General features: G+C 57.3%; 6 protein-coding genes across 6 annotated transcripts; 2 read left to right on the forward strand and 4 right to left on the reverse strand.

The window, feature by feature from the left end:
* Positions 1-1,056: 1,056 nt before the first annotated feature.
* Positions 1,057-1,497, reverse strand: J7T54_002328 (uncharacterized protein; the record flags this gene model as incomplete). Its single annotated transcript, XM_051506510.1, has 4 exons — positions 1,057-1,123; positions 1,178-1,357; positions 1,424-1,443; positions 1,495-1,497. 4 exons carry the CDS (start codon positions 1,495-1,497, stop codon positions 1,057-1,059), a joined length of 270 nt encoding a protein of 89 aa, XP_051362291.1.
* A 391-nt stretch (positions 1,498-1,888) lies between these two features.
* On the forward strand, positions 1,889-3,016 carry J7T54_002329 (60S ribosomal protein L3; the record flags this gene model as incomplete). Its single annotated transcript, XM_051506511.1, has 1 exon — positions 1,889-3,016. The coding sequence occupies one exon, from the start codon at positions 1,889-1,891 to the stop codon at positions 3,014-3,016; it is 1,128 nt and encodes a 375-aa protein (XP_051362292.1).
* Positions 3,017-3,253: 237 nt separating this feature from the next.
* On the reverse strand, positions 3,254-5,713 carry J7T54_002330 (Cytosolic phospholipase A2-like protein; the record flags this gene model as incomplete). Its single annotated transcript, XM_051506512.1, has 1 exon — positions 3,254-5,713. One exon carries the CDS (start codon positions 5,711-5,713, stop codon positions 3,254-3,256), a length of 2,460 nt encoding a protein of 819 aa, XP_051362293.1.
* A 1,324-nt stretch (positions 5,714-7,037) lies between these two features.
* J7T54_002331 (La protein-like protein) lies at positions 7,038-8,336 on the forward strand (the record flags this gene model as incomplete). Its single annotated transcript, XM_051506513.1, has 1 exon — positions 7,038-8,336. The coding sequence occupies one exon, from the start codon at positions 7,038-7,040 to the stop codon at positions 8,334-8,336; it is 1,299 nt and encodes a 432-aa protein (XP_051362294.1).
* Positions 8,337-8,593: 257 nt separating this feature from the next.
* J7T54_002332 (Inositol monophosphatase-like protein) lies at positions 8,594-9,555 on the reverse strand (the record flags this gene model as incomplete). Its single annotated transcript, XM_051506514.1, has 2 exons — positions 8,594-9,369; positions 9,438-9,555. The coding sequence occupies 2 exons, from the start codon at positions 9,553-9,555 to the stop codon at positions 8,594-8,596; spliced, it is 894 nt and encodes a 297-aa protein (XP_051362295.1).
* A 594-nt stretch (positions 9,556-10,149) lies between these two features.
* On the reverse strand, positions 10,150-10,658 carry J7T54_002333 (uncharacterized protein; the record flags this gene model as incomplete). The annotated part of the gene is made up of 1 exon (XM_051506515.1): positions 10,150-10,658. A coding segment is annotated over one exon (509 nt), but the record flags the coding sequence as incomplete, so codon positions are not given.
* Positions 10,659-10,886: the final 228 nt, after the last annotated feature.

A 10,886-nucleotide genomic window follows, 5' to 3' on the forward strand; every position in this document is an offset into this window, starting at 1 on the left:
GCAGCAGTGGTAGCAATAGGTAAGTAAGCAAGGTTGGATGATGGAGTCGTGGATGGATCGGCGTCCTGAGGCTAGCTGTCGCCTCTATGTCAATTTCCAACAAAAACCAAGGTACAAGGTACCTTGCGTTATGTTACGTACGAGGGGAGCGGTCAGGAGCGGGTTGGAAAAGCCGAAAGGTTAATGATTCAGTCGGATTCGGAGTCGTGTGAAGAATGTGGGAACAGTGACAAGCATCGGTGTCCAAGACGAGAGGGTGCGGGCTGCCAAAAGTCGATAGAGGTTCTATGTCTTTCCTTGGGAAATGACGCAGTCACGGACGCCGGTTACGAACTGAACCAGGCATGGCAAGTTCGCTAACAATAGCAAGGTCACGGTGAGGGCGGCCACGATGAACACGCGGGGATGTAGACACAAGTCGTCCCATTCCTCTACCTCCACACGATCCTGTTGTCAGCTACCTGACTGTGCGCGGAGCCTTCGCATACATCAGATGCACCCATGATCAGCTCGATCACGGAGTGAGTGAATCAGTCGATCTTCGGCACTCAATCATCTCCACGTTGTGGGGACCTGATGATTACTAATGATCACGGTACTATGGCCCAAGGTACTAGACTAGTAGATTCTATGTCCAAAGAGTCTAGACCTTGACTTTGGGTGTGCTGCGTGGAATGGCTTGTTGATGATGCAAAGGACATCACGTTGCGAAATGGAAATAGAGCTGCACATTGGTAGCTCACGAACCGCAAGAGATGGAGGGAGCTGGGCGGTTCTAACACAGGATGTTCACATCGCATCCGTGTACGTGGCATTGCGAGGTCTCGCTCACGACAAAGAACTTGCGTCGTCGCGGTGCCACAAACCGAGACCATGCAGCAAACTCCAACAGTCGTCAAGTTTACCAGCCCAATGAGCCACTGATGCCGCAGCAACAAGACAAACCGGTCGAGAAATGTGCGCACAATTGCAACAGTGAGCGAACCTGGCGGATTGTAACAGATGGAATGTGTCATGGCGTTGATTTATACACTTGGCTCCCCAATACCTAGTTGTCTATTGCTTCTTCGCTTCAGCCGCTCGGTCCTGGGCGTCGTACTTCTGCAAATCTTTCGACCAGCTGCTGCGTGTTAGCCTTGGATGGAGCACAGCCAAAGGGGCCCACGAGAGAACTCACTACCGGCTCGGGTACCATCCATCCTCAGGTTTGCGCGCCCAGGTTTCCCTGCCAGCGCTAAAGTTCCACGCCACAGCCACGATGGAAAACATGGTGGCGCCTGCGATGATAGTGTTCATGCGCCAGTTGGCGGGCTGAGCGTACCAGCCACCAGCCGGTGACCAGACGTGCTTGGGGTATCTGTTCGCCAAAGGTGAGGATTCGCTCGGACAGAGTGGGAGAAGATGTCTGCGCGTTTCGACTTACGGGATTTTGCCACCGCCGCCCTGGGAGAGTCAGCAACGCGCCTTCATATGGCCAGAGACATTCCAGCTTACCATTTTGACTGCTCTTGGATGGCCGTTTGGGGAAATTCGGTTCGATTGGTGATTAACGACCCAAGAGCGCTTCCCTCGTCCAGCAATGTTGATGCCGTGCATTGCCAATTGGTGCGGTCCGAGGATCTTCCGACACTCAAGCCACACTCCAATCCTCACCAGCCACACATGCACCCTGAGCCTGCCTGGTCCAGTAGGCTCAGTGGCTCACACGACTCCCTGAACGCGGCCGCAGAACTTTTTCGCGGAAGGGCATCTCGTCTCAACCTGCAGCTCCAGCCAACGTCAACGACATCCCGACCACGTACTGAACCCCGGCCATTCGAGGCCATCCGCGCTGGCCTAGCTCCTGTACCACTTTCCTTTTCTCAGTGTAGCACATTCGACCATTCAAATGAAGCGGTTACGGCCGTCACGATGGAACGCAGGGCAACTGCTCCAGGCTCGTGCTGCCAGCGCACCTCTGCCCCCTAGACGACCATACCTGCACCAGTGCCAATTGCGATGCCTCGAGACCGACGCGTCCCCCGCCGAGACGATGGCGATACCGGCGAACATGACCTCGAGCCTGGACGGCGGCGCCGGCGGCCCCAGCAGCAGCCGATCGAGGATATCCCCTAAACTCTCTGCCCTCCACGCCCGTCTCTCTCTACCAAAGACCCTTCCTCTCCCCACCCTGGCCCGCGCTCTCATCACCCCGTCCGCCAACAGAGACCACGGCGCCAATAACAAGAGCCTGGCCGTCCTCGGCGTCTCGATCATCAACTATCACGTCACCGAGTACCTGCTCTGCAAGTGGCCCCGTCTGCCCATGGGTGTCATGTACCAGGCACTGCGAGGCTACGTCGGCCCCGAATCGCTTGGCGAGATGGCCAGGCGATGGGGTGCCGAGACCGCACATGCCCCCGGCCCCGAAGTCGACCCGGGTCTGTTGCAGTGGGAGCCCACCAGGATCGTACCCGGGGAGAATTGGGGTGGTTACCTCACCCGGGAGGAGCTGTCAGGGTTCGATCGCAGAGCAGGCGACCTCGACGTCCACAACGGACCCCAGAAGATTGAGCAGTGGGAGAACCATGCCTTTGCCTCGTTCGCCCAGGCCCTGGTCGGAGCCATCTACAGCCACAGCGGCCGCGAAGCCGCGAAGCAATTCGTCGAGTCGCATATTCTGAGCCGTCAGCTCGAAATGGGCACGCTCTTCAAATTTGTCAACCCCCTGCGCGAGCTCTCCCTGCTCTGCAAGCGCGAGGGGTTCGAGGCGCCGATTGCGCGGCTCGAGTCCGAGACGGGTCGCATGTCGCGTACGCCCGTCTTCCTGGTCGGCATCTACAGCGGCAAGGAGAAGCTCGGCGAGGGGGCAGGGTCGAGTCTGCAGATGGCGAGGAAGAAGGCAGCCATGGCCTCGCTCAAGGCGTGGTATCTCTACAGCCCTGGGAATAAAGTGCGGGTACCCAGCGACATATTCAAGAAGGGCGCGGCGAAATGGAGGGCGCCATACATTGATTGTGGCGAGGTGATCACCTGAAGAAGAATCATGATGACGGGAACGACAAGGTCATGTGTGTGCGTGTACAACAAGATGTGAGAAGATCTAGCCGTCGGGCATTTTGCACGGTGCATAGGGATACCGGAGCATATCAAATCTGTATAAATACATTGTAGAGCAAGGAGAGAGTGCCGACAAAGGAGCGCTTGGATCTTTATTTTATATTATCGTGGTCTCTGAATATATATACGTGTTTCCGCACGGGGCACGTGCGACTCAGCTGAATTGGTCTCCGGCCTTACGGAAGGCCTTCTCGCCCCGTCTGGCCAGTGCCTGGTATGTCTCTTGCCTGTTCTGATGTTCTGCCTCCATGCGGAGCTTCTTCTTCCTCTCGTACACGGCTCTCACTGTCGACCGAATCTGCTCTTTGCCCTCGTCGTAGTTGGCGCGGGCCAACTGAACGACGTTGTCGATCTGCTCCGGTGTGTAGACAAAATTCCAGGTGCTCAGATAGTCCGAGGTGCCCGGTGACACGCCGGGCACCTTGTCGTTGGCAACCAATGGCAGGTAGACCACTGCGATGCCGGCGTCTGGCTCCATGATCTTCCACGCATCAGGCGCAGTGATGGCTTTGGAGGGCGGCGGTGGTGATGATGAGCGCTCCTGGGTAGTTCCGACCCAGATGGTGCAATGGCCGAGGTCACTGGCCTCGTCCTCTCCAGATTCATTCTGGGCATTGCCATGGGACTCTTTTGCCATGTAGCCATCTTGCTGGTTTTCTTGCTGTATGTGCTTCTGCTCCGCTTGTGCTTCGCCCAAGCGATGCTGTGCATCCTGGGCAGACTTGGCTTGCGCGTCCTCCAAGTCATTTGCAGCTTGAGTGGGGGACTCACCTTGAGGCCAACCGACACCCACAGGCCAGCCCTGGATATTGCGCTGCCTGGCATACCCATCTGCCACCGATAACCAGTTGTCTGTCTTGACGTCTGCCGATGCGTCAAACGTGATGAGAACGTCCACATTGCGCCCTGGCCGTAGAAGAGGGTATATGGGTAGATTGTTAGACATGCCAGCGTCCATCAGCTGAAGATAGGGGTTGTCGTAGATACTCTCCGGCGTGGTCTTGGGAAGCTTGCCCCGCATTTGGTAGGCGAAGTTGGGGATGCTGGCAGGCTCAATGGGGTGAACTTTGCTTAGGTCATCGCTTTTCCCCCAGATCATCTCGTCGAGGGCGCTGAAGCCGGTCATGCTGCGCACCAATGGCTGTATCTCCTGGTAATAGTGCTTGAGGGTGGCGCAGAACGCGCTCCCAAAGATGCCAAGAAGCAAGGGCACTCTGATCTCGGGCAGATGAAACCCATGCTCGGGAGGTACGTCTTTTCCGTTGTTGAAGCGGCGACCCAGTGCCCAGGTCGGAATGCCGGCGCCAAACTCCTCGCAGAAGAACTCGTATGGCGTAAGCTCGAACCACTGAAACCAGGCTTCTTGCTTCGCTTCTTCCTTTGCTGCGTCGGATGGTGGAGGGCTCGAGGGTTTGAGATCCGGGATCTCATGGCGGACAGCAGTATAGATAGGCATTGGGTTCTGACCAAACTTGACGTATTCTCGCTGGTTGGAGAACTTGAAATCTCGCTCGTTGACCGCCAGATCGCCCTTGGGAATCAGGTATCGCGCAGCGAGCAGTACGCCATAAACATCAACCAGTCCAAAGTCCGCCTTGGGATCGCCCTTGAGCTTCTCCACCATGCCGCTCAGGAGATATTTGCTGGTCGGCATTGAGACTAGCGACTGGAAAGCTACAGGGGGGTAGGCGATATGTGTCGAAGCTCTCGCTTTCAAATGCTCCACCAGGCCCGCAATGCGGCCCTTTGTGAAGGAGGATAAGTATAACGTTTGGAGCCAACAGGAGCCGCTCACCCCTGAGGTATACGTGACGCAGTCGAACAGCCCATCCTCCTCCGTCGCCAGCATTGAACCTGCGCCAGCAATCAAGGCTCGTAGGCCGCCGCCCGAGCCGCACATGGCAATAGTCGGGATATCGTCAGGATGTATCTCTTCCTCCTTGAGGTCGAGATACCGCGCCAGAGCCATCCGAATAACCCTCTTGCGCCGCGAGAGGAACTCCTTCTCTTCGTTGCAAAGTTCCTGTGAGACACGCACCTCGGCCGTGTAGCGGATCTCAGGATTGACCAGCGGATCGTGGGCTTCTCTCCAGATCTCATCTGCCAGAGAGCCGGGCGACATGGACAGCTCCCGTTGGAGTTTCCGAATGTAACCGGGAATCATCTTTGACCAGTCCGGCAGGATGAGATCGGCTAACGTGTCGGACAAGGCTGACCATTCGAGGTCAGTCACTATTGTGAAAGACTCAAAACGGCGCGCAAAGTTGGTCCATGCCGACTGATCACTTCCATCATTGCCGTCGTCCTTCTCCGCGGTTTCTTTTCTCTCGATTCTACCCCGTTTGTTGAGTCGCAATTTCTTTGGGTCGTCTGACAATTTTGCAAAGTCTTCTGACGGATAGAGCCACCAAATAAACATGCCACTGAACACCACCGCCAGGGGTTTGGAGGACCGCGATGCGGCAGCGCGTGCATTGCGCTTGGCGGCAGTGAAGAAGCCATGTCTTGGCTGTTGCCTCACTGCCGTGGTCGGTGCTAGGACCGCAGTATATCTCGTGAGAGATGCGCGAAGCTTGGCTAGGCTGCGAGTTGAGCTTGGTGTGGGATACCTCATTGTGAGGGATTTTCTGGTGGTAAAGAGCGTGTTGATTTGAAATATCGGTGATGCTGGCGAGCACGGGGCATGATCAAATGTCCATAATCGTAGGAGAGGGCTTTGGAGCTCAGGTCTGCGGGTTGAAACTCGATGGCCGGGGGATTGTCGAGGTCTAAACTTGTACCTCTTCCAAGTTTTCGGCTATGAAAATTGAGCGCGTTCACGAATTCCTTGCTACGGTCTTTCCTAAGCCATCTTAGCCCGCGACGCTTTTCCGGATCTTGAGATGATGTCACTATTGTCAAATGCGGCCAAACATGCCTACCCTAGATGGCCGGTAGTAGTCTAGGGCGAGCCAGGGCATTAATAGGTGAGATGAAAAGAAAGATGCTTGCCTTGTGAAGGTATTTGATGTTTCAAATTTCTATAGTATCTTCAGGGTTTGGAGTCTTAAACAGAGTGTGCAGCTTAGCATTGTGCCAAGTGTTTGTTCCCTGCTAGCTAACACCACCATTGCGGACATCCAGTGGCGTAGACGACCGATGAGTGGACGCGCCCCTGCCAAGAAGCGTCCAGCAGCCGGAGGAGACACGTTTTCTGCAATGATCTCAGTCGCGTCTTTATTAAAGCGATTGGTGCGAGTAGTGGTTGTGTTTGTGAGCGTAGACAACCAAGGTTGGTCAGAACAGCCACGCGCATCTATCTGTCTAGACTTGGCAGCGGCAGATCGGAACCTAGCGTACGCAGACTCTGGTTCGGGAAATGCCCCAGCGAGCACAGTCACTGACTCACTAATTCAAAACCCCGAATTAAGTTCATCACTATGAGGAACTATCCTAAGTCCCAAGATATCCGTCTCTTTACCTTTTTAGTCTCACCTGGCGCTTGTGGAGACGCTGCAGTGACCCGCCGCCCGCGGGAAGGTGGGGCAGAATCTGCAAAGCACAAGAGCGGCCAACAAGTGGGCGGTCAGTTGCCAGTCGCGCCAGCATTCGATCCTTACCTTCTTTTTTCTGCCACTCCAGTCAATACCGTAGCCATTCTATCTCAATCTGCCTTCTAGCAAGAATTAGGCCCAAGAAGCGAGAGATAGTTGTTAACGGTCCCATTTACCCGTCATTGTTGTAAGTCTTACCCGGAAAACTGTCTGTTCAGCACGCCAGCGCCGCAATCGACGCTGGTGAGTGACTCTCTGCCCCGCCACCAACTTTTTCTCACGCTGGGCGACGACAGTTCCCACGGTTTCCGTGGTCAAAGCCACCACAACCAACGCGCGAAGACACTCAATTGACTTTATTCGCAGTCGCATCGCTAGTTTCTCTCATCATACGCAGCCGCCAAGATGAGCGACGCCGAGGCTACCAAGCCTGTCGAGACTCAGGCCCCCCAGGTCGAGGAGCAGAAGCCCGTGGAGACCACCACCACCACCACCGAAGCTGCCCAAGAGCCCGCCAAGGAGCAAGCCCAAGAAGAGGCCGCGACAGAGGCAAAGCCGGCCGCAGTGGAGGACGACTCGACAAAGATGCTCAAGACCAAGGGCAAGATCAACTACGACGACCCCTCCAAGAACCGCAAGTTCGATCCCTCGGCCCGTGAGGTGACCGACGACCCCGTCGCCATCCGCAAGCAAGTCGAGTTCTACTTTGGCGACTGGAACTTCCCCCAGGACAAGTTCATGTGGGAGCAGGCGCAGGGTGCGGAGAACAAACCCATCCCGATCGCCAAGATCCACTCGTTCAAGCGTATGCGCGTGTTCCAGCCTTACAGCGCCGTCGTCGCCGCCCTCAAGGACAGCACATTCCTCGATGTCGAGGGCGACAAGGAGGGCGAGGAGACCGTTAAGAGGAAGAAGCCATACCAGCCTAACCAGAGCCGCGGCAAGAACGAGGCCGCCACCGTTTACGTCAAGGGCTTCGGAGACGAGACCCCCACCACCCAGTTCGACCTGGAGAGCTTCTTTGCCAAGCTTGGCGAGGTCAAGGGCCTCAAGCTCCGTCGTACAGACGAGAGCTTCTTCAAGGGTTCCGTCTTTGTGACCTTTATCGACGAGGAGACGGCCAAGAAGTTCATCGAGACCGACCCGGCGCCGCAGTGGGAGGGGCATGACCTCAAGATCATGTCCAAGAAGGCCTACTGTGACGAGAAGAGCAACCTGATCCGCCAGGGCAAGCTGGAACCCAGCAACAGCCAGCCCAAGAAATTCTTTGAAGGGAAAGAGGGCAAGGCCAGCGGCGGACTCCGCGACCGCGATAACTGGAAGCAGCGTCGTGACAACGACCAGAGGAACGGCTTCCGCGGTGGACGCGGCGGGCGCGGCGGACGGGGTCGGGGCGGCCGTGGTGGCCGGGGTGGCCGGGGTGGTCGTGATCGCCGCGACGATGACCGCCGTGATGGCGGCCGCGATGGCGACCGCAACGCCGAGAAGCGCGACGAGGGCGCGCAGAAATCCAGCGAGAACGAGCAAGTGCCCCCCGAAAACACAACAGTCGATGCTCCTGCTAACACAGAGTCTAGTGCCAAGCCGCGTATCCAGACAAGCGAGAACGGCAACAAGCGCGCGCGCGAGGAGGACGGTGGTGCTGCCGAGCAGCCCGTCGCGAAGAAGGTGGACAACAAGGCGCCCACCACGTCTGAGGCGTAAGAGATGGCGGGGCACTGGTTTCCAAGAGCAAAGAAGAAGAAGAAGAAGAAGCACATGCATGTCTATGCTTTGACGACTACCGGCGTTTGGGATTCCGCGGTCCATCATGGGAAGGTTGACGGGAAAGGTTTAAAACAATGTCGATACCTCTGCTTGTAGGCAACACTGCAATGGGATACCTACTGCGTATCCGCACTATCGAATGGCAATGGACCGTGAGTGTACTAAAAGGCTGTAACGCCTTTCATTATCTATATCTATACCTTGTAATCCATTACCCCACCGCCCATGACGCCCCAGAACTCCTCGACAAACTCCTTCTGCCCGGCGGGCGCCCCCCTGACGGCGAGATACACCCTCCCCTCCAGCGCAGGCTCCCAGTTCCCCGGGTTTCCGCTGACCATCATGCCGCCGGCTTCCTTGAGTATGCACCAGCCCGCGCAGACATCCCAGGCCCAGCACCCGCCTTCCCAGTAGGCGTCCACCTGCCCTGCCGCCACGCTGGCCAGGTTCAGCGCCGCGCTCCCCAGGCTGCGGAGCGAGTGGCACATGGCGCCCCCCGTCTCCTTGCTGGCGGCCAGCTTGCTAAAGACCTTGGTCTTGAGGTCAAAGTTGGGACCATCGCGGCTGGAGCCCCATTCCACCGCAATCAACGCGCTGTCGAGGCCGTCCAGACCCCTGGGTGTCTTGGCCAACGGCAGCTGCCGTGGCGTAGAGCCCTTGATCCTCGTCATGTACGCCCCTCGCCCTTTGATCCCCGTGAAGAGGAGGTCCTGCCAGGGGTTGTAGATGACACCCACCACGGGCTCCCTCTCGACACTCAAGCCCAGCGAGATGCACGCATTGGGAAAGGAGTGGATGAAGTTGGTCGTGCCGTCGATTGGGTCCACGACAAAGGTAGGCTCGGGACCGATGCGTGCGCCGGGTGTGTACGTCTCCTCGCCCATGAACGCAATGTTGGGAAAGGCAGCGGAGAGGCGAGAGGAGACCTTCTTCTCGACGGCCTGGTCGGTCTCTGTGACAATGTCGACGGCTTTTTTGATGGAACGAATCAGCTATGTCCGTGGCCAGCGTCTCTGGGGAGGGAAGGGGGTCTCGTACAGTTGAGCTTTGTCCCTTGATCGATGTCTTGTGGGTTGGCCTCGAGCATCATGGCGCCGGCGGCGTAGGCGATGGAGACCATCTCATCGTGGATGGCTTGGAGGTCGAGGTCGCCCATTTCGAATGTCTTTGCTCCAGCGAGTCTGACTTGGGTTGAGGTGGTTTGTCGTGGAAAGGATGAAACTGGAGTGGAGGAGCGGCCATTGACGTTTATGTGCCGTAGCTGTGGCGGGGCAGCTCCAGTGCCAACGTGGGGGAGCAACTGGCTACCTTACATTCGTTCTCCTCCACATGCAAGCTACCAGGTATGTAAGAGACTGACACTCATAGGCATCGTTTGTGTAAGGAATTGTATACTCTAGGTATATCTGTATGAGGCAATGACCAGGAAACGCCGACTCCTCTGTTCATGATGCCGTATTGAACAAAGTGCTCCGCAGTGCACTCCAACGAAGAGAAATACACCAAACACCAGCTATCATCTTCGTCCCTTGACTAGGACGCTAAATTTCAGCTGATGGACTGACCACTTGAGGCAAGTCTAACCACAATGCCATAGTTTGACCTCGCGTCAATCTCCATTCCTCCGCTGCAAAGTCCGGCTCGTGATCATCGTGCCCTGTCTGGGCTGGCCCAGCGAGGGTTCCCCCATATCCCCTGCTGCACGGTACAGGACTAGAGACGACGAGCCCCTTTCCTCGCCAGACAGATCCTATACATCTTCGCGAAACGCCGACCTCCGTGTGTCAACACTCCCCCTGCCGCCCGCTCCATCCATTGGCCGTGGGCTCACGCCGCGCAAGCTGTTCGCCTCATGGTCGTCATCGAACGGGTTTCTGTCCCCTTCCCTGCGACCACTCCGGCCGCGCTCTTCCGCATCATCATCATGGTCCCGACCGTACGGCCCGGCAAGATTCATGCTGTAACTGCCGCCGCCGTAGCTCGTGTCGGCTCTTTCCTCGTAGTATCTGTCCGCCTCGGGCCCGACGCGCGAATCCCATGCCTCGTCCGGGTCAAGTGGCCCAAAGCCTCGTTGAGGACCCGCGCCCCCAGAGGCGAGGGGCTGTTCGTAGGCGCCTGTCGCGGAGCGGTTGTTTCGGTTCTTGAAAGCGCGAACACGATCGTTGAACCAGCCGGCAATACCACCAGGCGCAGGATGAGGTGGGCCGCCGGCAAAGGAGGAGTTTGTCGATTGTTTCCATGGGAGGTAATCGTTGAGTCCTGGGGGTGGAAGCTGCAACCATGTCAGTCCATTGGGCAGCCGAGGAAATGCGATGCGTCGCGACGTAGCTCGCTGGCCCGCGAGATGCAATCAGGGGAGGGGGGGGGGGGGGGGGGGGGGGACCCCCACACACAATGCGAGCCCCCCCGTGGGTGCGAAAAAAACAACCCCCCCACCCCCGGGGGGGGGTGGAAAACCCCCCCGGACAGGAGACGCCCCCCGGCAGG

The sequence above is a fragment of the Emericellopsis cladophorae genome, assembly GCF_022114955.1.
Source record: "Emericellopsis cladophorae strain MUM 19.33 chromosome Unknown NODE_22_length_311439_cov_122_237611, whole genome shotgun sequence".
Taxonomy (NCBI): Eukaryota; Fungi; Ascomycota; class Sordariomycetes; order Hypocreales; family Bionectriaceae; genus Emericellopsis; species Emericellopsis cladophorae.